Raw genomic sequence first — 26,645 nt, forward strand, 5'->3', positions numbered from 1 at the left:
GACTCGAGTCTGTTAATCAGCAGCTGCACTGTTCAATCACCAGGTCTAGGTACCACCAATAAACAAAGATTTATTTGGAAATTTCCAAACCTGCCAGAAGTGGCGTTTGCCAAGCCCTCGGCCCACCCTCCTTAACAGGCTCCAAAGAGCAACAATAGTCCTCCCCATCTCCCACTGCCCTCCACCGAGCACACACACACCCACGCCTCAGGCCACGCCAGAGAATTAGGGTGCCCTCTCCCTAGGAGGCGTTACCCTGGGCCCAAGAACTGGGGTGACAGCCCTCTGGCATCGCAGGAGATGATGGCGGCCAGAGCCGCTTGCATAGATTGAGAAAAGAAAATAAGGGACCCCCCAAGTAGGGCTCCCTGAAAACCCCCAACACACCCCCATAAAAAAAGTGGCTCCCGCATAGAAAATCCTGCTCCACAAATAGTGCAAATAACCCGAAGGAAAGGAAATTACCAGCAGCAAGGCTGGGCTGGTAGGAATGGCAAAGAACTTTGGTTTGGAAAGGCTAGGAAGAAAGGGAGCCATGCTCCTCTTCCTCACCCCGCTCCCTGGAGCCAGCGTGGACACTCGCCCCAAGGGGGTCTGTAAACAAGCAAAGCCAGGGGCCTCTGGTTCCAAAAGGTCTCGGTTAAAATGTCAAAGCAGAGCCTCCAGGTCCTTCTCAGGCCTGCCTGCAGGGGGCACAGGAGGCCTCTCGTGAACCCAGTTAAAGCCAATGTGTAAGTAAGAAGGCTTTGGAGGACCAAGCAACAAGGAATCCTATCACTACACTTAAGAAACTAAAGCCGGGGAGCCGAGGGTAACTGGAGATGCCCCTCACCCCCTCGTTATCCTACGTGTCTGCGCCCCAGAGGGTGGTCCCCTTCCAGGCTGAGGGCGTGGCTCCAGGCTGGGAAGAAAGGAAGGGGTCCCTGAGCAGTTAGGTCAGGCGGATTCCCAGCACCTGTTCCAGTTCCTGCCTTCGCTGCTGCACCTGGAGCAGGGACAGACCAGCGGCTCAGGCCCGGCTGCCCACCCTGCCCTCCGGTATGCCCTCCAGGCCAGCCAGGGCAGAGCCGCCTCACCTTGGCAAAGATGTGCCTCCCTACTGCTTCCTGGGCCCAGGGCTGGTGGTAGAAAGCTGCTCGTCTCTCCTCCTCCGGGTTCCCAGTCACATCAGTGATGATCTGTAGAGCACCAGGAGCAGAGCTGAACGCAATTCCCACCCCTGAGCCAGAAGAACGGTGCTGGGGACAGAACCCCCAGAGCTTAACGTGGGATCACCCTCAGGAAAAAGGGGCACACCTTGAGGTCCCGGCGCTGGGAACGGAGCCACTCCTGGATGAAGTCCTGGGGGTCAGTGCTAAAACTGAGCATGAAATCCCTCTGGGTCTTCAGCTGGTTGATGGACTCAATAGTCTCGTGGATCTGGGCAAAGGGGTACGTGTCAGACTGGCTCCCACCCCGACAAGGTCTGCTTCCAGCCCCAACCCGAAAGGACTCAGGTCCCATCCCAAGGTGCTATATAAATGGAAATGCCCGACACCTGCCCATGCTCACTGGGGGCCCAGAGGAGGTTGGGGCCCACCTTGACATCAAGGGAGGCGATCTCCTGCTGATTGGTGGTAGAGGCCAGAAAATTGCTCATCTGGGCCTTGAGCGGGTCATCCACCTCCACGTCAATGTCGTAACAGGCTGTCTTCTTCTGGTCGTTAGGGTCCACGCTACACGGCACACGGGAGAGAGCTACTTCCCTCCCGCCCGCCCGGGGCAAGACCACACACACCCAGGGAGCAAGAAACCAAACGTGCTGCTTTGCTTTGGCTTTAATTGAAGTCAAAGGCAAACCCCTGAGAGCAGCGTTCCTCCCCCTTCCCGTTTACCTGATGACGTGGTTGATGACAATCGGGTCTGGATGCTGCAGCAACCCTGCCAGCTTCATGGGAATCTCAGAGAAACGTAGTCGGCCACAGCTGAAGATCTGGGGAGGGCGCCAGAGGGTCGGTGACGCCCTGGTGGGCACATGGGGAAGTGGCCCGTCCCGGGGCGGTGTGGCGCCACAGGCAAGGCGGGCGGGGGCTGGAAGGGGAGGGGGCGGTGTGCCCGCTTACCTGGCGGAAGTAGCGGTTGCAGTTGATGTACTCGCGCTCGTGGCCGTCCTGCAGCTGGTTGTGTTTGATGTAGAGCCACAGGGCCTGCATGATGGCAGCCCTCGTCTGCGTGTGCACCCCCAGCAGCCTCGCCAGGCGGGGGTCCAGCTTGTACTGTGGGGGCTGGCATGGACAGACGGGAGTCAGAGGAGGGAAAAAAAAACCCAAAGCAGGCTAGGGCAGGGACAGGAAGGGTTTCCAATGGGCACCTGCCCCCGCCCCAGATGACAGTCCCCGTGAGCCCAGACGTGGCCTCAGGGCACTCGTCACCTGATGATCCAGCATGAGCAGGAGGGTGCACTTGACGTTCAGGTCTCCAGGCCGTTTCACCTGGAAGCCGTCTGTCTCCTGGGTGGTGGGCATCCGGTGCCACTGGCAGGAGGAAGGGGAGTCAAGCTCATCACCAAAGGGGCGGGCAACATACGCACCTGGCCCTGCAAGGGGACTGAGGCCATTCCTCTGCCCGCCGGGCACGGCACCCTGTGGTCCCAAGCCCCAGGCCCGCTCTCACCTCTACCAGGTGGTTGTCTGGCCCATACAGTTCCTTGTCCAGCTCGATGACGAGGCTCTTAAAGAAGGAAGAAAACTTCCGCTTCTGTTTACTAGGCTGGGGATGTAAAGGGGGTGAGACAGGGGTGCCATTGAAGGTTCAAGCCTAAGCCACATACTAAGCCCCGAACAGAGGAATATTGTTTCAGTCCTAAAGCTCAGGGTACTGAGGATTCTCAGGCCCTGAAAGAAGCAGGGAAAAGTGAGACCTGAGGCACAGAAAGGGTCCCTAGGCAGCCCCGCTGTCAGCCAGTAAAGGACCGGAATTAGCAAGGGCACCCCTTCCTCAGGACACTCTATCGCCATCTGCAGGAAAAGCACTGTAACAACCACACAAACCTCCCACCTCTGGACTGGGTGCTGTGCCCTCTCCCTCCAGCAGGATGACCCCGGAAGTGCCCAAGTGTCTGGCCCAAGTCTGAAACCCACATAGACCACTGCCCCTCCAGACACCTCCTTCCCCAACTCACATCATCCAGCAGTTTTCCCTCTACTCGGAGTTCCCAGGAAGCCACCTTGTCCCCTGCGGGGGTTCCTCCAGGGGTCCCTGTGGTTCCTGCACTGTCACCTTCTGCCTTGCTGGGACTGAATGTATTGGAAATATAGATCCGCAGCTTTCGTTTTTGCTAAAGAAAGACAACAGGTTAACTAGACAGGGACCAGCTGCTACCCAATCCTCCCGTCTGAACTCATTTCACACCCATACAGAGAGTGCTATGGGTCAGGCCCCTAGTGAGGCCCTGGGAACTGGGCGAGGAAATCTCATCCCTCACCTTCAAGGGACTCACAACTTTATGGGGAAACATGCAGTACCAAAAGGTCCAATACAGGGGCATCGGTGGTGTGACAGATCCACTGAGGGTGCTATCAGAAGTTGCTGGCTCATAGTTTAAGTGAAACCCAAACACTCATCGTGGCTACAGAACATCGTCTCCCGGAAAGCCTCCACCATTCAAGGAACTGTTCTCTAGATAAAATTTCTCTAGGGACGGGGAAGAAGACAGGAACTATCCTCATCTACCCTCCAGCTTTGCCTTTCAAACTTCTGACCATGATGTATAATATTGTTTTAAATTATGATCCAGGATCTGCACATATATGCAAATATATGAATCAAAAATGTCGTAATTCCTTTGCTACTGTGAAGAATGATCATTTCTACAACCCTAATGTTCCATTAAAAACAGGCTGGCCTCACCACATCAAAGCAAATTCATGCTAAATGGGCTGTATCCTATAGTGTAAAACATCCTGCTCTAGCCCATCAGAGACGCCCACTTGGCCCCTGGAAAACAAGCCCAGGGAGGGGCAGAGAAGCTTGGCGAGGCCCAGGAGCGGCTGGGGCTGCACACACCGTCAGAGGCTTTTTGATGGCCTCCTGGATTTCCATCCGCTTTCGAGCAATGGTCTGGTCCAGCTTCCGTTCAAAAGCCAAGAGGTCCATGTACGCCTGAGACTCTGGGACAAGCTCCCGAATCTGGAAGTGTGGAGGGAGCAAGGATCCATCAGCTCATTTCAGCTGCAGCTCTGGCTCCTTCCTCACTTCCTCCCTCACCCCAAGGTGAGGGGAGACTGAGTCCACCCTCAGCCAACCAGCCCTTGGGTGGGCCTCTTAGGCCCTCTCCCAACATACTCACTCGCTGAGGTAGAACTTTATCTGCCATCTTCCTCCTCTTTAACCTAAGAGGACAGAAACCCAACGAAGAAGTCAATGGTCCAAAGGACCTCCCCGCCTCCCCACCTCTCCAGTCCCCAGGACCTTCCCAAGACAACCAGGAGTCTTCCTCAGTCATCGCAGCTCTTAGGACACACGGAAACCGTGTTACTGCCAGAGCTACGCTAGATGGGGTAGAAGAAACAGGAAGGTCTTACCCCCGGCGCTGGGCAGGCATCGGGGGCTGGGCCTGAGGCACAAGCAGGCGTTTTCGGAATGGGTCCATCATGGTGGGTGGCATGCCAGGTCGAAGTGGAGCAGCTGTGCCAAAGGGGGAGCCGGCAGGGGGTCCCACCTGCAAGCCAGCCATGGGCATCCGGCTCCCTGGGGACATGCCAGGCCGCTGGGGGAAGTGAGCCAATGGGGGTGCATAGGTCAGGGGTGGGGCCCAACGGGGCCCGTAACCCATTCCTTCCATCCCTCTCCTCGCCTGGGTCCAGTCCTGAGCAGCACACCACGGGGCCGCCGAGCCCAGGCAGGAGTGCCAGGAACAAAGGGGAGCAAGCGCCTGAGAGCAGAAGTGTAAACCACACCTGCCCCGCCCCCTTCAACCGCCCTGGCAGCCGTGCCAGCGAATGAGGCCCGCAGAGCCCAAGGGGTGGGAGGAGAACCCTGCCTGCAGGGAGAAGGGCCTGGGGGAGTTTTTCAGGGCCTATTGCCACTTGCAACCACCTTCTGGCCCCAGCAACACTCTGCCCGGCTCCCTGGACCAGCCGGCCTCAAGGCTCTCAGATGGTCCCACCGAGCACTCCATCCTCTCCTCCCCCAGCTTGAGGCAGAAGCCAGGGGCAGTGTCGTAGCCAGGCGGCGGACTGTGGCTGTGATGCGAGCAGGCTGACGGGGCACAGCCCCAGTGCCCGTCCCCAGTCACCGGCCTGGTGGTGTGACTGAGCAGGGAACGGCAGTCCAAAGGGCTGGCAGGCCCATCGGCAGCGGCACCGCAGGTGAGCAAGCTGCAACAGGATGGCTTGGAGCCTGTCCCGACGGGTGGGGGCGGCCTCAGGCAGAGTACACAGGCCATCTGGTCGCCATATGGCCCCTACTCACCACCCAGAACTGGACCCTTCTCTCACCTCTCTGCTGCCCAGCCCCCAACCTCTAGGCCTGAAGACTCCAAAGGGAAGCTGTGGCTCCCCAGTGGTCTGCGGAAGGGAGAGCAGCTGGCACCTGGCCTCTGCCTGCGGTCCACACGCCACCTGGTGGCTGGGGCTGCTTGGCAATGCCAAGCTGGAGAATGGAGATAAGATTAGCCTGGGATGCAAGGATCAAAGTCTTAGGATCAGCAGAGGAAGCTGGGTAGGAGGTGGCTTCTTTCAAAACCTGCAGAAGGGATTTCCCACTGAGGTCCGGCTCCCCAACATTACTGTGGAACCCACTGGGGAGGAGCCCCCACCCCCTTTCTTGTGGCTGCTGCTGCCTGCAAGGCCTGTTTGGCAGCTCTGCCTTGCACACACTGTCCCTGGCAGCTTCACAGGGCTGGCCCCAGGGCCCAGATTATGCAACCAGCACAACCAGCCAACCAAGCCAGGCTGGGTGGGGATTCACACCAAATCAAAGGACCCCCCCCCCCCCCCAACCCCCTTCCCTACCAGCATCACAGAGATGAGATTCCTACTCCAACTCTTCATCCCGCACTCATCCCACGTTCTCACCAAGGACGGTCAGATTCTTGACCAGAGGCAGACACAGGAAAAGAGGAGAAACACGACCCAAAGACAGGGGGAGGGGAGAAGGAGGGGGGTGGGAAGGAAGCGTTTGGGAGGATGGGGGGCCTCTGGAGTCCTGCCACAAGTCTCCTCATCAGGAGGAGGCTCCTCTGAGCTGCGGAGAGGCAAAGACAGCCTGCTTCTCTGCCTTAATGAGCCAGAGCTACACAGCTAGAGATGCTAGAAAAAAAAAACTCAGGGTGGCCACAGCTGAGAGCCCGGCCCCCTCACACCCTAGACTCGAGTGTTTCCCACCAGCGCCTGAGCTGAGGGGGTGGAACGACTGAGGCAGGGAACCTGCAGAGTGGGAGGTCCTGAGCACCACGAAGCCCGCCTAGGCAGGTGCTCCCGGAACAGGAAGTCTCAAAACCAGGTGGCACAGGCCGGGCCTGGAGGAAGCCTGCGAGGCCCCCCAGCTCGCCCAGGGCCCCAGACTTCTCCCAAGGTGGGAAGGGGCCCCTGGAAAGGCGGCTTACAGTTCCTGCAGTCCCAGCTCAGCCTGGCCAAGCTCCACACCTGGGCTCTGAAGCACCAGTAATTCCTCCTCTTCTAAAAAACAACCCAAGACTTAAAAAAAAATTAAAAAAGAACAGAGCCCTGATCTCTTAGGCTCCCTGACCCCTTTCCTGCAGCAGGGATAGGGAGGCCTGGCTCCACGCCCTGAGCCTCAGATGTGAGCAGTAACCTCCTCTCCCTTAGCCCAGCACAGTCCATGTCCTCAACCGGACTCTGGATCCACCACCCAGGACAGCAGGGGTGGGAGGCCAGTCTGGCCCCTGGTGCCTCTGAAGGCTGGGCCTAAGGACCAAGAAGAAGAGAACCTACCTCTGCAGACATACAAAATATTTTCAACTCTCTGGCGTGAACCCAGCAATCTCTGTTCTTTGTGGGGCGGGGTGGGGGGGGGGGGGCGGTGTAGTGTTTGTTTTTTATTTTAATATTATGTTTTCTTTAAGCTCATTAGTAGACCGTGACCCACAGCTTGAAACACTCTGTAAAGAGGTGGGGTCATCACTTCCCTGCCACCAGTAAGCTCCCCTATTTGCCCAACGTGGGCTTGAGAGCCTCACTCCTGCAGCTCACCTCACATGCCCCAGCAGAGACACACCCCCTGCTCCTCAGATCTCAAGTCCCTTCTCCCAGAAGTCACATAACTGGACTTGGAAAGAGGCCACATAGGATCCTCCTTGAAGTCAGCAGACATGAACTGGGCCCTCCCTCCCCCTACACGTACACACATGCCCCTTCCCTGGAGGAGGAGGAGGCCATGAGAAGCTGCAGGGGAAGCCCAGAGAGGCAGAGGCTCCGTGCCTTCCTCAAGGTCCCCTCTCCTGGAAGCCTGGGGTACCCAGCCAGTTAGCTCAGCCTTGCCACCGGTCCAAGGCCACTCCCTCCAAATCACTCTGGAATCCGTCCTCTCAGGGCTTTCCCCAGGCTTAGGAAATTAGAGAGGCTCCTATCTAGTCCTTGGAGCCTTCCCCGGGGCCAACGGCCCCCAGGGAGGCTCCTCAGCTAACTCACCTAAGAGCTGGAATGACAGACCCAGGGATCCCTCAGTGACACCCTGGGCCCATGAATCCCCTGGAGTGAGAGCAAGATGGGAAAGATGAAAACCAGCTGGAGTCTTGGGGACCAGGTCTGTCTCTGTCAATAGCCAGATCCTTGGTTCAGAGAGAAGAGGGAACATGAGGTGCAAGAAGGAAAAATCACTGTCCCAGTGAAGCATCTCTTCACAAAGTGGGGACCCAGGGCTCCTACTCTATGAGGAACCACTTAGGGGACCTTTACCTGGGTGCAAGAGGGAAGGGAGACATGAGAATCTCCCAGCTGCCCTGAGAGATTAGCAAGACTTCCGTGTCAAGTGCTGGGGCACACAGATTGGAATATGTTGTTGTTTAGAACCTAAAGGCTAATTAAAAGTGGAGAGGAGGGCAGCAAAAAGGATGAGGGCAATTCCCAAGCATTCTGGGGAGAAACAATGAACTTGGGGACTGGTAAGCCCCACCCCCAGTGTGAGGCTGAGTTCCTCACACACTGACCCCACAGTTTCTCCATGGCCTTTGAAGCTGCAACCCGAGAAGTCCTCTGCAAAGCCAGACCCAGAAGGGGTCAGACAGAACCCTTTGAGGCAACTCTCTGCAGGCTCCTCCAGCCCCAGACCAGCAGTACTCAGTGGTGCCTCTCTGTTCCTCCAGACTAATCAACTCCTGGACACTATGACACCAGGCAGAAAGCCAGAAAGTCTGTCCAGAATGGGCTAGGCTTTCCTCCTTCCTCAGGCCTGTCCACCACCCTCTCTGATCTAACCCAGAGGCATCCCTGTGTGAAGGTGCCAGGGCTTGGCCCAGTAGTAGATTCCCCTTGCACGGGCTGCAATCCCCATCCTCTGCCTTCTGTGCCCCTGGGAAGCCAGGCCCTTCTTCCTCCTCCTTAGCAGCTGGGAGCCATCTCAGACACGCTAAAACTCTGCCAGTTCCCAACTAGGGGGAGAAAAAAAAACCCAGAGCAGACTTGGAGTATGACCAAGACCAATGCAGGGTAACCCTGCTTTCTCAATGAGGGCTCTTTCCCAAAACTTTCTCATCACTTCCCAGGACCCTTTACCCGAGAATCTATACTAGATTTCTCATTCCACCCGTCCACAACTCACTAGCTTCGACTACGCCTCCATCTCTCAGTTATTCAGAATCCCCGTTCCAAGGAAGACCCCCAGACGCTCCCAAATGGTTCAAACCCTCCACCCGAGTCGCTCTTACCTTCTCCCTCAAATCCTCCACCACCACCTGGCCGAGCCCGAGGGTCCCTGCCCTTGCCCCCCACCGTGCCCCCCACCGTGCCCCGTGAAATCCGCATGCAGAGCTTCTGTACCCCCTATTCAGGAGGCTGCCCCAGGGCCCTCACTAGAGGCCCCCAGCCCCGGGAGTGCTCGAGGCGCCGCCCGCCCATCCGCCCTCCTCACCTGGTACTGCGCCGCCGGGCCCGCGGGGCCCATGGGGCGGAAGGCAGCGGCCCCGGGGCCCCCCACGCCTCCAGCCGGCCCAGGCCCCCTAAGCGCCGGTCCGGGCAGCATGCCGGGTCCCGCTGGCGGAGGCGGCGCTCCCAGGGCCGCAGCAACCGCGCCGCCGCCAGGGCTCAACGGGGGCAGCGGGAACCCGCCCGCGCCACGGCCCGACATCGCTCCGTCCCGTCCGGCGGTGTCTCGGTCCGGACTCCGGGCTCCGCGCTGAGTTCGCTCCGCACTCCGTGCTCCGGGACTTTCCGATCTAAATTCCGGGTTCTGGGTTTTGTTGATCCGGATTCCGGGCTTTCCTAATCCAAGTTCGCGAGTTCTTCAGAAACCCACTTTGGGGCAGGGCCGATCTTGATTCCGGTCCTGCCCGGAAAATTCCGGATCCGGGATCTGCTACGGGCCCGCTGCCTCCCCGGGCCTCCGGAGGTTTGGCCGCCAGCGTCCAGTTACCCAGAGGCGGTAACTAACTCCCTGCCCCGCCTAACCCAGCCCAGCACCAAGCCCCGCCTATACCTAGTCGCCCAATGCGAGGATGTCTCCTCAAATCCCGCCCCTCGCGAGACCCGCCCCCAACAGGCACCGCCCCTAACCGCCGAGCCCCGAAGCCCCGCCCACATCCCTTGGGTCGGCCCTCCACCGGAGGGGCGGGAGCGGAAGCTGCACACGGAAATGCGGTAGGGGGGGTCAGAGGTCGAAGGTCAGGAGGTAAGAGTACGGTGTAAGAGTAGTTGCTGATTTCTCCTAGGTGCAGCCGAATCCCCGAGGTACCGGGTCACGCTCCCTGAAAATAGTTTTGTCCTCGTTTCTACGTTTTTAGAATTAAAGACAACGAGCTGCTCTCTGCGGCAGGGCAGCTGCCAACTTGACTTTAAAAGCCAGAGCTGCCAGCGGACTTGGCTGCTCCGGACCCGATCCACTGTGTGAAGGATTGAATTGGCCAAGCGCCGAGCTCTTATCGCCTATTTTGAATGTGCCTCTGCCTCCCATTAAGGAAACCTAGTAATAACTTTACTCTACAGGAGATGTTCCTAGGCAAAGGAATTTTGCATTCCGAGAAGGCTCCTAGAGTTAAATAAGGTCTGTCTCCAAGATTTATAGCGACTTTCAAAAGTTCAATAACTTTTCAGAAATCAGCCCTAAGTCAGAGGTACTCAAAAGTGCTTCAGCCTTGCCAGGTGTTCTGTGACTTTCTCTCCATGATTCAGACCAGTGCTCCTCAAACTCTAAGGAGCATAAGAAACTGCTGGGCTTTTGTTTAAAATGCAGACTATGATTCTGTAAGCTTGGGTTCTAGGCTAGGGATCAAGATTCTGCATTCCTAACAAGCTCTCAAGCAATGCTGTTGCTACTCAGTACACTTTGGAGTACCGAAGATAGATTTTTCATTATATAAATTCTCTGTTTTATGTTTTCATCCCCAACCAAGTCTTGCACCAAAGCACCCCAGATCCTGTTCATAGTGCAACCCTTTTTGATTAGTTCTGCACATCTCTACTTCCTGGTAGCTTTATCCTTCAGTGATCAACCCTGCTGTTGCTGCTGCTGCTCTCCTGTCTTCTCAGAGATTCTCCTCTTTCTCCCTAAAAGTGGGTTACCTGCAAGTCTGAGAACAAACCACTGGAATTGTTCCACCAGGTCCCCTCCCCACCACTGCAAAGTGGGTAAAGAATTCTTAATGCAGTTGATGTCCATTTCAGCCCTTTCAAGCTGCTAGACCAACAGCAGTTCCAGAGGAAGTAGTAGGGGTGAATCCGCTGGGGAGCTATTCCAAACTATCCTTGCCAAGCCACCCCCCTACACATACACACACACAACCACTGGATCCCTGTGCTGTATTCAAAAAAAGACCTCCCAGGTAATTCTGGTTCAACCCTCTGTGTATGTGTAAACAAGTGAATGATCTTCAAGTGCAATGAGATAAAATGATAACATCAGCAATGAGTTAATTGCTATGAAAAAAAAATCCTCAAGGTTTTAGGGGGAAAACATATCTAAGACATGGTAGAAATTGAGAAAGATTTCCTAGACAGTAGGGAGAGAATAGCAAACATTTATTAAGCATTTACTACACATTACCTTATTTAATCCCTACAATGCATATAATGTAAATACTACTTTTACCTCTGTTTTAGAAATCAAGGCAGAGAGATTCAGATACTTGCTTGTTCTTCCTGTGATGGTACTGAGATTTAGTTCTGGTTCTAATCTGGCCTGAGAATCCACAATCCAGGCATTTACCACTGTATGTGATTTCTTGTTGGTAGTTGTTATTGTTCTGTTACCTCTGGTCTGTTACTACCTGCAGAGAAACAGTGCTCCCACATTCATGTCTTCCATCACCTTCACTAGTGGGTTTTAAACCCACTGGGGTCCTTTGGGTTTCTCAGCACTCTTGTGGAGAGTTGAAAGTGAGGTTGAGAGGGCTGAGCTAGGAGTTCCTCCCTTGCTCCACCTCCATATCCCTGCTGTAACCAAGGAGCTCTACTTTTTTTTATGTTGACTGACCTTGAAAAGATATCTTTGGCAGAAAAGGTTCCTAAAATGTTAAAAGCCAATGGCTTACAGAAGAGTCTATAAACATGGCACAATTGACTCTCTATTCTCTGTCCTCCTATCTCTATAGCTTTATTCCCCATCAATATCCCATGAATTCTACCATCAAATCACACTGAACCTGCCCTTCCCTGAACATGCCTTTCATGCTGTGGTTCTTCTATGATGTCACTAAAATATAAGCTCGTTTAAGGTGGGGACTTTTTCGCTGCTATGTCCCCACTGCCTGGAACTATACCTGGCATAGAGTAAAGTACTCAATACATATTTATTAAGTAAGTGTTCTTCCCCAGTTCCCTGCTATGTAAGAGTCTGTTTATTCTTCAAGACCAGCTCAAATGTCACTGCCTCTGGAAGTCTCCGTCATTTCTGATCCCCACTCACCAAATGCCATTGTCAATTTGCTATTCTCTTTTCTGTTTTTCCACAGCACTCTAAATCTAAGAGTACTCATCCTATTGTGCTGTGACTTTTGTTTGGGGCTCTGTCTCCATCCACACATTCCTGCAGCGTGAACTCTAGGACCATGCAGAAACAATGCCTGCTCAGGAAATAACTCTGATAAAAGTTACCTCTGCTTCCCCATCCCAGGACTCTGTTTTAAGTTGTTTCCAATCAGGAGGTAATCCATCATGACAGAAGGTTAAAACCAGCTTAACCATAACAGTTCTGAAGGCAGGAGGAGAAGGGGATGACAGAGGATGAGATAGTTGGATGGCATCGCCGATTCAGTGGACATGAGTTTGAGAAAGTTCAGGGAGATTGTGAAGGAAAGGTAAGCCTGGCGTCCTCCAGTTCATGGGGTCACAAAAAGTTGGACACGACTGAGTGACTGGACAACAACCAGAACAGTTAACTTTGACTCACAAATCTTTCTTGAGCTTTACAGCCTCACTCCCGTGGACGTATTGTATTGACTGTGACCCTCCACCTGAATTCCTGGATTTTTCTTTGTTTACTCCCTACTCAGATCTTATCCTTATCTTGACTCTGATGGGTCGCCAAGGTTGATTCACTTCATACTAACTCCTTATGTTTAACCCTTAATCTATAAGCTCTTCTGATTCTGGTTAAGGCTATATTGATCCTAACTAGCTATTTAGCCTCTATTAATAAGTTGCCCTGAGTCAGGTATTGCCAGTCCCAGGAATAAAAAGCAGGTAAGAGAGAAAGAGGGGGTTTCCCAGGTGGCTCATTGCTAAAGAATCTGCCAGCAATGCAGGAGACATGGTTTCAATCCCTGGATTGGGAAGATCCCCAAGGAAATGGCAACCTCCTCCAGTATTCTTGCCTGGAGAATCCCATGAACAGAGAAGCCTGGTGGGCTACAGTCCATGGGGTCACAAGAGTCAGACATGGCTTAGCAACTAATCAACAACAAAAGGGAGAGAGAGGGTCTTGAGGGATCAGGGAGGCAGCAGATTTGGAGAACGTTGAAATCAAAAAAAGTAGTCAAATGAGAGATACAGGTACAGGAAAGGATAGTTCTCTACCTGGAGTTTCTTCTGCTTTTGTCAGGTTCAGACCTGCTGCTTCTATAACCCAGTCACGTGACCATGAACTACCTGAACCAAAGCAATTCTACACCTGAAGGAATGACTTCCACTTCCCTAGGAAAGCACCGTTCATAAAAAGGAAGGGTGGGCTGGGGTGAGCTCTCTTGCCAAAATTCAGTTCACTAAGTGATCATTGTATAAAATTATCAGAACTTTAAAAACAGCTATATTTACATGATACAGCTATTTTTATTACATGGGATTATATAAATAGCCTTAAACATGTTGAAGCTTAAAATTTTAATTGAAGAAATTAAAGTTAAGGATGATATGCTGCTGAGGAACTGGTAAAAGCATAGTAAAAATATCAGCATATGACAATATAGAAAATGACATTCAAAAGTACCTGAAAAAAATAAGCTGAAAGAAGTCCTGCCAACTATAAGTGCTGAAACTTTTATTTCTCACAAGCAGTGATTAGGATGTTGACTGGGTAGCACTTTGCAGAAAGAGTTAACATAAATGAGCAAAACTATTCAAAGCCACAAAAGAGAAATGAGGGTGGCTTGAAGAGGTTACTGTGATAGAGCTTATGAACTAGACTTACATTTGATATGCATTAACAGACTGGTTCCAAATAGGAAACGGAGTACATCAAGGCTGTATATTGTCACCCTGATTATTTAACTTATATGCAGAGTACATCATGAGAAACGCTGGGCTGGAAGAAGCACAAGCTGGAATCAAGATTGCCAGGAGAAATATCAATAACCTCAGATATGCAGATGACACCACCCTTATGGCAGAAAGTGAAGAGGAACTAAAAAGCCTCTTGATGAAAGTGAAAGAGGAGAGTGAAAAAATTGCGTTAAAGCTCAACATTCAGAAAGCAAAGATCACGGCATCCGGTCCCATCACTTCATGGGAAATAGATGGGGAAACAGTGTCAGACTTTATTTGGGGGGGCTCCAAAATCACTGCAGATGGTGATTGCAGCCATGAAATTAAAAGACACTTACTCCTTGGAAGAAAAGTTATGACCAACCTAGACAGTATATTCAAAAGCAGAGACATTACTTTGCCAACAAAGGTCTGTCTAGTCAAGGCTATGGTTTTTCCTGTGGTCATGTATGGATGTGAGAGTTGGACTGTGAAGAAGGCTGAGCACCGAAGAATTGATGCTTTTGAAGTGTGGTGTTGGAGAAGACTCTTGAGAGTCCCTTGGACTGCAAGGAGATCCAACCAGTCCATTCTAAAGGAGATCAGCCCTGGGTGTTCTTTGGAAGGACTGATGCTAAAGCTGAAACTCCAGTACTTTGGTCACCTCACGTGAAGAGTTGACTCATTAGAAAAGACTCTGATGCTGGGAGGGATTGGGGGCAGGAGGAAGAGGGGATGACAGGATGAGATGGCTGGATGGCATCACCGACTCGATGGACGTGAGTCTGAGTGAACTCCGGGAGTTGGTGATGGACAGGGAGGCCTGGCGTGCTGCGATTCATGGGGTCGCAAAGAGTCAGACACAACTGAGCGACTGAACTGAACTGAACCAGGAAAATAAATTTGTGAAGGGCCAAAAACAAAAAACAGTGAACATGCTAAAAATTAGGTAAAGCAACAGAAGAATCACATCACAAATACATTTTGCTAAAAATAACATACTAAAGTAATGTGTTACACAACTGAAAAAACATTCTCACATGAAACTGAAATTTGTTTACTGATACTGAAAAAAAAATAAGAGTTTTCATGTAGAATATTAAGTATTTCTATGTGCTGAGTCGCTTCAGTTGTATCCAACTCTTTGCGACCCTATAGGTTATAACCAGCCAGGCTCTTCTATCCATGGGATTCTCCAGGCAAGAATACTGGAGTGGGTTGCCATGCCCTCCTCCAGGGCATCTTCCTGACCCAGAGATCAAACCCGAGTCTCTTACGTCTCATGCATTGGCAGGCGGGTTCTTTACCACTAGCACCACCTGGGAAGCCCCAAATAGTGACTTTTTAAAAAGTTTTATTGAAATATGATTGACAACTTCACATATTTAAATTGCAGTTTGATAAATTTTGATATATACTCTATTTTCATAAACTCTTTAAGTTACTCTAAAACTTCAGACAAATGAAATATTTCTTAAAATATTCCTATGAAAACAAAATAGAAACCTATCAATTAAAACTTCTCAGAAATCTCCAAATGCTTTAAAAACTAACCCGTACAATAGTAATTGTTGGGAACTTTATGAAGAGGTAAAAGAAACACTTTTTTGAAAAACAGTGTTAGGGGTCATCCCCATTTTGGCCTTTTGAGTCATCTGGGGTTAGAATAAGTTGAAGGTATGAGTCTGACGAGCACAAATCTTCCACTCTCTCCTGCTGATAGAGGACACCAAGGGTGGGGATGATGCACCAAGCTTGTTGCCTAAAAGAGGATGGTGGTGATATCTTTTCTAGACAGATCCAGATTCTCATCCTCGCCCCTACCTTTGGCAACAGTGGATGAAGAAGCAGGGGGAAAACAGAAAGCAAAGAGGCTGGCATCATAAAACTAGAAGTCTTCTGAAGGAGTTACATCATACCTCCCCACAAAGAAAATTAAGGTATGAAATCACCACTCTTCACAGACTCCTAGCTCACTCAATTACTAAATATTTATTTAGTGCATGCTATGTGCAATCACTGTTCTGAGTGCTAAGGTGACAGCAATAAATAAGATAGATGAAAATCATGCCCTCGTGTTTTGACACAAGATTCTAGAGAGAGGAATTCCTTGGTGGTACAGTGGATAAGAAATTCACTTGCCAATGCAGGGGACACAGGTTTGATCCTTGGTCAGGGAAGATCCGACAAAGATTCCACATGCCACGGAGCAACTAAGCCAGCGCGCCACAACTACTGAGCCTGCTCTCTAGAGCCCTCAAGTCACAGCTACTGGGCCCATGCACCTCAACTAATGAAGCGTGTGTGCCTGAGAGCCCATGCCCTAAAATGAGAAGCCCACGCACAATGAAGAGAAGCCCCTGCTCATTGCAACTGGAGAAAGCCCTGGTGCAGCAATAAAGACCTAGCACAAACAAATAAAAAATAAGTTATAAAAAAAGATTTTCTAGAGAGAAAACAATAAACAGGTAAATAGATATATACAGTGGTGTACTAGTGAATGTTTACCATTTCTCAGAAAAATACAATCAAACCCTAACTTGTAACATCTAATATATATGTTATATACATATATGTACATATATGTATATAACATGTACATATATATATGTATATATACATGTATATATATACTTCCACCATTATATGGAGAAGGCAATGGCACCCCACTCCAGTAGGCTGCCTTCTATGGGGTCGCTAAGAGTCAGACACGACTGAGCAACTTCACTTTCACTTTTCACTTTCATGGATTGGAGAAGGAAATGGCAACCATACACAGTTTATTCTATATACATGAATATGAATATATCCAGAAACTATCACATTGTAAATCAACTATACTTCAATGAAAGAGTTTTTGGTTTTCAGGTAACCAACCAATATCACTAAATGCAGACTTGGGAAAAGAACAGGTCACCCATTTAAGTTGGTCGCTGGATATTTAGCTCAAAGTCAGGTAGTGGTCAGTGCTACAAAGAAAAATAAAGCTCGGCAGTTTGAGTAATCAGGAAAGGCCTTTCTGAGATTGGAAAAGGAAAAAACTGATGGCCATTTATTGCACACCTATGTTTAGTGTCAAAAGCAATGGTAGGCACTTTCATATAAACAAACTAAATGCCATTCCTGTTGCCAGAGGAGGACACTGTAAGTTACCTACATTTCCTATAGTCCTAAAGCTAGTAAGACATTCATGGACAAAATTATTTCGCCTCAAAGCTTCTATTCTATCCAACATTCTCCCTGAAACTGTGAGTAGGGAAAGAGGAGGTAGTGGTACTAGGGTACTAGAGAAGTAAGCACTTGAAAAAACCTTCCAAAGCTTCAAATTTCCATCAAGAAATTTAGCCCACAGCTTAGGATCAGTCCAGCAGCTACGGGAGAGCCAGAGCCGCAAAAGGACGCCGAAGCAAATGGCCTAATTTCAGCTCAGGGAAAGGGTTTTGAGACATGACCCTCCGGAGACGTTCCACGTGGAAGTTGACAAAAAGGTCTCAGGGTGGAAAGAGGCAACAAAGTAAGATTTATAAGCTCACCCCAGTTTTTATGGCTTATTGATAGGACCTGACTGGGGCAGGGTGGGAAGGGCGCACGCACATTGGGTAGGAAGTGAAGCCTGAACCAATATTTCTCTCAAGCGTGTTACTTCTATGTGGGGAGTGGGCTACAGAAACGGGGGCAGGCACTGGCAGGGCATCCCTTTCCCAGTCCACCCAGGAAGAGCCGGGAAAAGTCCCTGGTGGGCTTCGTGCCAGTCACTAACTTAGACCCAACGCCAGGCCCGCACTGAAGCCCAAGGCAGGAACAAAGCTGCGCGCGCAGACCACTCCTGCGCGGGAGTAGCACCTGTTCGGGCCGCACCACCCCTCGAACAGGCAGGGGTGCCTACAATCCCTTGTTTTGCTTATAGGGCCATTACTTGCTACAGCAACCGTTTACGTTTTGTTTTCACGTTGTTTTTTGCAGTAAGCATTATCTCGAGTCAAATATGCGCTCTCTGCCAAGCAGGATACAGGCAACCCTACTCTCATCTTCTCCCTAACCCCCTCCGGTCGTCTTAGCTTCCTGCCTCAGCCAACCCTCGCTAAGCTTTTTCGCAAACGTCACGAGTTTCTAGGCAGAATAGGCAAATCCTCCGGCTGGGAGCGTCGTCTTGCGCCCCCTCCCGGCAGTGCCTACCCAACGGTCTGAGCGCGTGGCAGGCTCTTGAAGGCGTAGCGGTCGAAGCCGCGGAGCGGTTAGAGGAGCGGCTGGAGCAGCGAGGAGCGGCCCTCAGTGAGATTTTAGGTCTTGTTTTCTTCGTTTAGATTCCTGCCGGGGTCTCCTCCCGGCTTTCCTGTCAAATCTGTGGGAGTCTGACCTCTTGGCGGGCTTTGCCTCCTCACATTCGGGAATCGTTGAGGAGCATTCACTGAAGTATGTTTCCCACATAGTTAAAATTTTAAAATACTATATGCTTTTAAAGGCCTTCAGGGCCTGTGGGGCAGTGCACACGCTTCTCGGGAAACTCCACCTGAGGCAGAACTGACCTTTATACTCTGTGTCTGAACGATGGGCACAGCCCCTCACTCATATATTTGTCAATATTTTAGTTCATTCATTCATTTTATAGTCGTTGAACGTCTGTAACCGTTCTGGGTGGTTGGGATCCATCAGTGAAAAAGGCCCTGCCCTCAGAGGGGCCTTACAGTCCAGGCCGGAATTAGACCGGACTCCTAGGCCTAACGGATCAGGAGGAGTGTGTTAGAAGGTGGTGCTGCTGAGGGAGAAGATAGCAGCCGAAGCGTCCGAGGGTGTGCTGGGATATGGCCTTGGAAGCTCGGGCTTGTGGGCCTTGTTGCAAAGGTACACTGAACTGGGTGAAGCAGTGTTCAGGGAGGAAGAAGTGATTTCCAAGCAGAGGCAAGAGAGAGTGATCAAAGAGTAGGGTGTGACTCAATCTGTATAAGAAACTGCAAATACCCTTGGGATATAAATGGATAGTGAGCATCCCAAACTTGGGCGGGAAGTCCAGTTCAGCTACACAGCCAAAGCCATCCAACAACCCTGAAACCCTGCCCTGAAAGGGCGGAGTTCTAACCCCTGGACCAGGAAAGTCCTGCCCACCATTCTCCTTGCAGCCTTTTAGTGGCTGGAGTACCTGCCAGTGTACTCCCTCCCGTTGCGCTCAGCAGAGTATATTGTTATTTGTATTTACATTTGTCTTTCCCACTAACTCCCAGGAATTCTTATGTAACAGGATAAATCTTGGTAACTTCAACACCTTACTACAAGCCTGGCTCAATAATTGTTTGCAGAGGTTTCCCAGGCAAGAATACTGGAGTGGGTTGCCATTTCCTTCTCCAGGGGATCTTCCCCACCCAGGGATCAAACCCGGATCTCCCGCATTGCAGGCAGACGCTTTAACCTCTGAGCCACCAGGGAAGACTCCAATATAAATATAAGTAGCCCCAATTGGGGCTTTTGTACTTTTTTCACAGAGCTGTTATTACTCAAAACTCTTGTTTTGAGATTTCCTTCACAGTCTGGTGTTATTATCTTTCCCATAATAGGAGATCTTCCTTTGAAAGAGACATTAAGTCACTCAAAGTTAAGTTTGGGGAATAAGATGAGTGAATAATATCACTTTTGCATGAAGAATAATAGAATAGCTTAATAAAAGACTAATTTTTTCTTATGTAGCTTAAAATCTAGTTCTAGATCACTTTCCAATTTTGAATAATGGTGTCATTACTGGATTAAATTTATAGCCTGCAGAAGTGATTGTTTTGAATGGTAGCGTTTACTTGGGAGGGTAAATTTTGATATGCCTATTGTTTTATGTGTGGATAAAAGAGACCCCAAAAAAACCCTCTTTCAGACCAGCATACAGGTAATAGTAGTCTTGTACAAAACCTAATGTATGAAAAAATGCAGAATTATAGGGCTGTCATTCGCTTATGGAATATGCATTATGCGCTAGATGCTGTGCTAGGCGCTGCAGAAGCAAGGTAATAAAATGGTCTTTTGTTCTTAAGGAATTCCTAGGACAGTTATGATTACACTCATTAAAATAACCCACTGAGGTGAATTACATTTTAAGGTAGATAGCTTCAGAAATCACTTTTGGAATCAAGTGTACAGATAATGTGTAATAAGTAAGGGATTATGAAGTGAAATAGCATTAGTCAAGAAATTCCTTTCTTAGAAGAAATTAGCTTGAATTGGATTTTGAAAGAAACTCTTGGTATAGATTGGCAGAGAAAAGAAGTAGACGTTTAAGACTTAACTCAGCCAAAGTGTAATCGAAGTGTTGCTTGGTGAGCCTGGAGGCAGATCAGAAAGATGGATTATTTTGAGGGATATTTCATGAAGCCTGATGAAACATTTCTCCCATGAGAGAACAAGAGTCTAGTGAACATGTTTTCTTGATTCAGGGTCACTTTCCACTGGACAGTGCCAGATAAACACTGCCAAATTTCATCTCTCTAAAACTCATTTTTCATATTTCCATGCTGACAGCCGTTTTCTATTGACTGAAATAGAAGCAAACATGTAAACAGATAAGTGCAATATGAACTGGTACAGGAATCTCATTTAATCTAATACCCCTTCATTATTTCCCATATTTTCCTGTTGTCTTTTTGCTGTGCACATGAACCAAACTGAAATGGATAGATGAAAGAATTTCTTTTAATACAACCACAGCATTGATACTCTTGCTGCAGTTTCTCCAGACCATGTAGGTTTTCAGGAAAGGAGGTAACTTAACAATATCAAAGAAAGAATCTCCTACTTCCTTTTCCTCTTTTATTTGGTCGCTTTCTCCAGTATTGCTGCCTTCTTCCTCTCCAGCTTTTGGCCCTTCTCATCAGGATGGAAATGCTACTGTTTGGTGTCTGGGCCCTGCTGATCTTGATCCCTGACCCAGGTGAGGCTCTCTGGGAAGGTTTCTTTAGCTTCTATGGGCATGATTTTTAGCAACGCCATAGTTTCCACAGGGACACTAATGGAGAAATCAGTCCCTAAAAGATGATGGGGGGTGGGATGGTGGTAGAGCTGGGATTCTAACTTGTTCTTTCAGGGACCTTTTCTTGTCCTGTCCCCTGTTCCTGTTTATTCAGAGTGGGTTTCCTATTCTCTAACCTGTAAATAGGTAGACTAAGCTCTGTATTCTCTTTAAGTCTTGTGGTCCTCACCAGAGACTTTGGCATGACTGGTTGACCTTTTCAGGAGCTGCAGAAGAGCGATTTGAGGTTTCTGTTTGGCCAGATCAGGCCCTTGTAAAGTATGGACAGTCCCTTACGGTCAACTGCAGCACTACCTGTCCAGACCCAGGACCCGGTGGAATTGAAACCTTATTAAAGAAAACCGAGGTGGGCAAAGGGCCTCAGTGGAAGAAGTTTCTGCTGGAAGATGTCACACAGAATTCCATCCTGCAATGCTTCTTCTCTTGTGCAGGCATCCAAAAGGACATAAACCTTGGCATCACTGTGTACCGTGAGTGGAGCTGAGGGCTGGGGAGGAAGGGAAGCATGGGGGAACATGACTACTATGCCTTATATAGGGAATAGTTAGAGAATTTCTTTTAGGGGAAAGAATTGGGGCCTTTACTAAAGATTTTTTGTCATACTATAGGGATTCTCTAGCCAATTGTTTGTGTTTCCCTTTGGTGTAGGCTTTTAAATTAGGAGCAGACTGTAGAGTGCATCCTGGCATCTGGGCTTGAGAATATGTTCAGATACAGGAGGCATATGCTAATGATGCTGATCTGTAAATTACAAAAAAAAAAGTATAAAATTAGTGTTGAATTGTCACAAATTCTTAGAATAAATAGGGATTGGAGAAAAGAGGGGCTTTATAGGCTGGGGTATTTGGAGAAGTCTCCACAGAAAAGTAGGCTCTTAAACTTCACCCCTGTGTATGGTTAGGATTTGAAGGGATGGGAATGGGTAAGGAGAATCTTTCAGGGGAGTAAATAGCATCGGCAAAGATAGAGCCATGAGTGTGCCCTCCGGGGTTGGAGCTTGGTTAGCTATGGTGTAGTTTTCATGTGATACTCAGGAGCTTTTCAGATGCTGCTCACACCTCTGAAGCACTTCTGGTAAGAGAGAAAAGCTCTCCAGAATGGCAGCAGAGGGGCCCCTCCAAAGCAAAAGGGATCTCCAAAATGGCAGTCAAAGCAAGGGGCCTCTCAGCAGTCACATGTCTTGGCTATGACTTTAGCCCCCTGCAATGGGAAGAAGAAGCCTAACTCATCTCATCCAGGGCAGAGAGCTGATGCTGTTCATCAGATGGTGTAAGAGTAGCAGTCCTACCTTCTATCACAGGCTTCCTGTCCTCTTACTCTTTTTCTCTGGAGAGGTGAGTATCCTTCTCTCATCAAATCTATCTCTTGGTCTTAAAGAGCCACCAGAGCAGGTGATCGTGGAGCTGCAGCCTGCATGGGTGGCCGTGGATGAAGCTTTCACGGTAACATGTCGTGTGCCCAGGGTCACACCCCTGGAGAACCTCACCCTCACCCTTCTCCAGGATGACCGAGAACTACGGCGGAAGAATTTTAGGAGCTTAGCTATGGCTTCCCAGAGAGCTGAGGTCACCATCAGTGTCAAAGCCCAATGGGTGGATGACAGGTGCAATTTCTCCTGCCGTGCAGAACTGGACCTGAATTCACGTGGTGGGGGGCTCTTTCACAGCAACTCAGCCCTCCAGATACTCCGACTCTTTGGTAAGTCAGAGCCCAGGTGTGGAGAGAATCCTGGGGCTCATTTTCCTCATCTTACCTTGGCCTTTAGGACTCATTTCCCATAGGGTTTAGGATGTGGGTGAAAGGGTAATTGAGCTCCTTTACTTGAGTTTTAAACTCACTGTAGGGAGCAGAGAGCTTTTAGCCACAGTCCCTACACTGTGGGGTCTTATACAATTTATCATGGCCTTTCTCTTTTCTTCCCTTCTCCTCATTTCTTGGCAGAATTTTCTCAGAGCCCGCAACTCCGGGTCTCTTCACTTCTGGAGGTTGGGATGGCAGAAACGGTGAGCTGCAAGGTGGCTAGGGTGTTCCCAGCCGAAGAGGTAATGATCCACATGTTCCTGGGAGACCAGGAGCTTAGCCCCTTTCTCTTCTGGGAGGGAGACACAATATGGGCCAATGCCACCATTCGGGCCATGGAGATTGGTGATCAGGAGCTGTCTTGCCTTGCATCTCTGGGTCCAGTGGAACAGAAAACAAGCCAGCCAGTGTATGTCTATAGTAAGTGACCTGCCTCTTCCCTTCCCTTGAAGGTTCTCTGCCATTGAAAATTTCCATAGTGAAGGCTTGGTTATTCAGCTGCAGGTGTCCCCATGAACCTAAGTGAACTCTGGTTTTCGTCTTCCTCAGATAAGTGCAGGGACGCATTGAGGCAGCAGTTCTATCCAACCATCACCCTGTTTTCTTAGACCATCGTACTGACAGAGTGATAATGGATGCTTGAACTTATTCCTAGGTACAGTGATTTGAGGTGAGAAAGAAATCTGTAAGATGAAAAGACATTTTGTTCTCCTTGCCACAGAGGCACAGCCAAATAGGCTCATGTGGCATTTGTTACGGAGAAGCTCTCAAATTTCCAAAACCATCTCATTGCTCCTGCAAGTCAGCATAGAAGCAGTAATGGTATCCAAAGCCTTTCCCTTCTTGTCTGCCTACCCGAGGGTTACCACCAGCAGCTGAGTACAGAAGTCACTGCCAGTTTTGAGAAATATGTTTGATTCTCTTTTTCCTTTCCTTACAGGCTTCCCTCCACCAGTCCTGGAGATGGAAGAAATGTACCCATTGGCAGGGACAGAAATTAACGTGACCTGCTCGGGGCATATTTTAACATCCTCTAGCCCTACTCTGCGGCTTCAGGGAGCCCCGGATCTTCCTGCGCCTGGGGAGCCTGCCTGGCTTTCACTTAACGCCAGTGAGGAAGATGATGGCCGGAATTTATCCTGTGAGGCCTCTTTGGAGGTTCAGGGTCAGCAGTTGAGCAAAACCGCTGTGATCCAGCTCCATGTCTTGTGTGAGTAGAAGCCTGATCTTTCTTGTCAAAACATGGATTGTTAGTCTCACATTTCCAGAGATCTTAGCCAATAGCTGCATTGTTAGAGTTGCCACATTTTTCTCATTAAAAAAGAAAATCAAAGGAAAAAATAAAAAGTCAAGCTCAGCAAGCTTACCTTACCCATGGGAAAATGAGTAGGGAGAAACCTGGGGGAAACGGAAACAAAAGAGAAAGTGATCAGGCTGAGGGCCAAAGGCTGAGAACATAGGGAATAAAAATAGCTGGAGCCCATGCTGAGGAGGGTGATTTCTTCCTGAAAACTTGTATTTTGAAAAGTAGAAAAATCCTTGTCTCTGGGTTCACCCCTACCCATGATATCCCTCACAGAGAAGCAAAGATGAGGAGCAGGGACCCCAGGACCACCACTGAGCAAGCTCATTTAGTATTAACCCATTAAAATGCCCTGTTGCATCTCAGATTCATCCAAGGAGGAAAAAGTGTAGTTCAAAGCAGGGAACTGATGGTCCTCCCCTTGGGAAAGGAAGCTGTTGGGTGGAGGGGACACATCGTTTGGGTAGGGGAGGGAGAAGGAGCTAATGCATGGCGGTCATGAAGAAACGTGGCACACTGAACTGACTCCTCTGGGGACTCTCTTTCCAGACAAGCCACGATTTGAGGAATCTGGTTGCCCTGGCAACCAGATCTGGGTGGAAGGGATGGTACAGATGCTTGCCTGTGTCCCAAAGGGAAACCCAACACCGGTCTTGATGTGTACCTGGAATGGCACAGTCTTTGACCTTGAAGTGCCACAGAAGGCAACCTGGAACCACTCTAGAACCTACTGCTGCACAGCCACCAACCAGCTGGGCTCTGTCAGCAAACATATTGAGGTCCTTGTTAAAGGTGACTGCGGCTCCCCTGCTGCCAGGCCCAGGGTGGAAATCCCTCAGGGGGTTGGGATTCTTAAGGAGACAAGAAAGAGCTCAGTGGGCTGGGGAGGGTGAGGCTGACACATAAGCCTGGTGGGCTGGGGCAGGGTGATTCTCCTGCCTGCTAACCCTCCCATTTCTCTTGTCTTCCGTGCTTTGGCAGGACTGGATAAAGGAGTCAGTTCTATCATCTTGGTGATTTTTAGGGTCGCCTTTGTAGTGGGTGTCATCTACATGGCACTGATTCGAAACATTTGGCCCTGAAAAGTGGAGAGGAGGAAATTGCGCTATAGGCAGAAGGAGAAGAACAAAGAAGAGGAGAGCCAGTTTGCTGTTCAACAAGCAGAAAAGCACAATGAACATAATTGTTTATTAGAAAGTTACTTGGTTGAAGGCAACCTCTACCACTGGTGTTTCCTAAGGGAGGGAAGGAGGGGCTGGAAGAGAAAAGGAGATGTTATCTTCTGTCCTGTGGTCCCATAAAGCAATATTTCTGGTCCTCATCCTGTGGATCCAGTCCAGCCGCAAGCCCAACTCCTGTAAGAATCCAGTCCCAGTGTTCAACTAGTGAGCGGGCCTTTTGCTCCTTGTGTGTTCTTCATCAGTCGACTCTCAGATTCAGAAAAGAAGTGCCTTGTCATCCCCATTCCCACTGCCCTTTGCTCCTAAACATCAGATGGAAGAGATAGCCAGAACTATCTCTGAGATACAGTGCATTTCTCATGGTTTCCTCATGACTAAATGGGAACCAATTTCTTAGTCTAGAGACCAGTTGGAAGGTAGTCAGTACCTAGCAAAGGGCTGGGAATTAAAAGCCTGTTTCTGCCTATATATTACACATTCTGGGCCCCCCTAATGGGGAATTCTGAAATACTGGCTCCAGAGCTGAGCTTGGTAACATCATTAAGGCTCAGTGGCTAGTCAGGCTTCAACTCCCTAACCATCTGTTGTGTGCCCTAGAAGAGTATACAGATCATAAGAAATTCCACATTGGGTCAGACAAGCAGCTGTCCTAGCCCATTGTTCTGTCCTTGAAGTGGAAGATAGAGTTCTTCCTTGAATTGGGCTCTAAACATCTCTGAATTACTCTTTAGAAATCCATTATAGAGTAAATCATCTGAGTTCATATTAAACATTTTTTTTTACCTGTGCAAGCTCTTAGGGTAGAATCCCAATTTATTCTCCTTTTCCATATATAAGTATATATTTTTATATGTCTGCAAACTTTCCTTTAAGCTTCAGGAAGACTCCTCATATGATAGTGTTCACCATATGATAGAGGTTCCTTTTCTGTTCATTGGAAAGATTGTATTCAACCCTTAGATAAGATATAAAGATTTCTAAAACCAATCTTTTCTCCCAAATCAGTTATGTATGGGTCGTTGAAGTGTTGGATATGATAAAAATAAAAGTGATTTTACGTTATCTGAAACTAGTTTTCTTCCATGTGTGAAAGTTTTGTTAAGTCACATAGTTGCATTTTGAGTAAAATTTCTAAGAAAAGAATGTTCATAGCCAGCCCAGGGCAGGTGGTGTAGTTCAGGAAGTAGCGTTTTTGGCTTGCCTTCAAAACTAAAGTTCAGACTTCCAGATAGAGGGCAACAGGCTTCCCCAAATTGAAAACACCACCTAGAAAGAATACAGCAACAAGCATCAAAGTAAAAATAGTCTCATTCTTCCCAGACCTTCCCTGAGTCTGAGTTGTGGATTAGGTATGAAATAATCCTTTGGTTTTAATACACACAAAGCAGTGGTGATACACTGGTGAACAAAGCCCTGTCCCTGCCACTAGAAGCTAGAGCTTGTCAACAGCAAAGCACAGTCCTGTGAATGGGGCCTCACAGACCCTTGGGAGAACACCTAACAGGGTCAAGGAAGGCTTCCGGGGG

At 49.4% G+C, this 26,645-nt stretch overlaps 2 protein-coding genes across 10 annotated transcripts; one reads left to right on the forward strand and one right to left on the reverse strand.

The window, feature by feature from the left end:
- Nucleotides 1-50: 50 nt before the first annotated feature.
- Nucleotides 51-9,296, reverse strand: SMARCD2 (SWI/SNF related, matrix associated, actin dependent regulator of chromatin, subfamily d, member 2). Of its 2 annotated transcripts, none has more exons than XM_027974349.3 (13): nt 9,070-9,296; nt 4,563-4,747; nt 4,328-4,370; nt 4,045-4,167; nt 3,161-3,316; nt 2,653-2,748; nt 2,412-2,513; nt 2,103-2,264; nt 1,875-1,972; nt 1,580-1,715; nt 1,297-1,419; nt 1,077-1,178; nt 51-985 (listed from the first exon to the last, which is right to left on the reverse strand). In XM_027974349.3, the coding sequence occupies exons 1-13, from the start codon at nt 9,283-9,285 to the stop codon at nt 932-934; spliced, it is 1,596 nt and encodes a 531-aa protein (XP_027830150.1). In that variant the 5' UTR covers nt 9,286-9,296; the 3' UTR covers nt 51-931. The 2 variants fall into 2 exon arrangements, with proteins under 2 accessions (XP_027830150.1, XP_060251747.1); XM_060395764.1 differs by having other exon boundaries at nt 8,867-9,077.
- LOC101122803 (intercellular adhesion molecule 5) lies at nt 5,025-26,188 on the forward strand. Of its 8 annotated transcripts, none has more exons than XM_060395765.1 (9): nt 5,025-5,348; nt 15,624-15,769; nt 20,661-20,736; nt 21,039-21,305; nt 22,213-22,533; nt 22,777-23,055; nt 23,576-23,845; nt 24,488-24,730; nt 24,920-26,188. In XM_060395765.1, exons 3-9 carry the CDS (start codon nt 20,682-20,684, stop codon nt 25,018-25,020), a joined length of 1,536 nt encoding a protein of 511 aa, XP_060251748.1. In that variant the 5' UTR covers nt 5,025-5,348; nt 15,624-15,769; nt 20,661-20,681; the 3' UTR covers nt 25,021-26,188. The 8 variants fall into 8 exon arrangements, with proteins under 8 accessions (XP_060251748.1, XP_042112098.1, XP_060251750.1 ...); XM_060395767.1 differs by lacking the exon at nt 5,025-5,348 and adding an exon at nt 9,807-10,975; XM_060395766.1 differs by lacking the exon at nt 5,025-5,348 and adding an exon at nt 9,807-10,197.
- The last annotated feature ends 457 nt before the right edge of the window (nt 26,189-26,645 follow it).

Source organism: Ovis aries, chromosome 11 (assembly GCF_016772045.2).
Source record: "Ovis aries strain OAR_USU_Benz2616 breed Rambouillet chromosome 11, ARS-UI_Ramb_v3.0, whole genome shotgun sequence".
Taxonomy (NCBI): domain Eukaryota; kingdom Metazoa; phylum Chordata; class Mammalia; order Artiodactyla; family Bovidae; genus Ovis; species Ovis aries.

Excerpts from the sequence above, each read along its gene's own strand:
- SMARCD2 (XM_027974349.3), bottom strand. The coding sequence starts at position 9,285 with ATGTCGGGCCGTGGCGCGGGCGGGTTCCCGCTGCCCCCGTTGAGCCCT. Across the intron at positions 1,973-2,102 it reads GCAACCGCTACTTCCGCCAG|ATCTTCAGCTGTGGCCGACT; the intron begins GTAAGCGGGCAC and ends CGCCCTCCCCAG. Across the intron at positions 986-1,076 it reads GGAGGCACATCTTTGCCAAG|GTGCAGCAGCGAAGGCAGGA; the intron begins GTGAGGCGGCTC and ends TCCCTGCTCCAG.
- LOC101122803 (XM_060395765.1), top strand. The coding sequence starts at position 20,682 with ATGGAAATGCTACTGTTTGGTGTCTGGGCCCTGCTGATCTTGATCCCT. Across the intron at positions 23,056-23,575 it reads CCAGCCAGTGTATGTCTATA|GCTTCCCTCCACCAGTCCTG; the intron begins GTAAGTGACCTG and ends CTTTCCTTACAG. Across the intron at positions 23,846-24,487 it reads GATCCAGCTCCATGTCTTGT|ACAAGCCACGATTTGAGGAA; the intron begins GTGAGTAGAAGC and ends CTCTCTTTCCAG.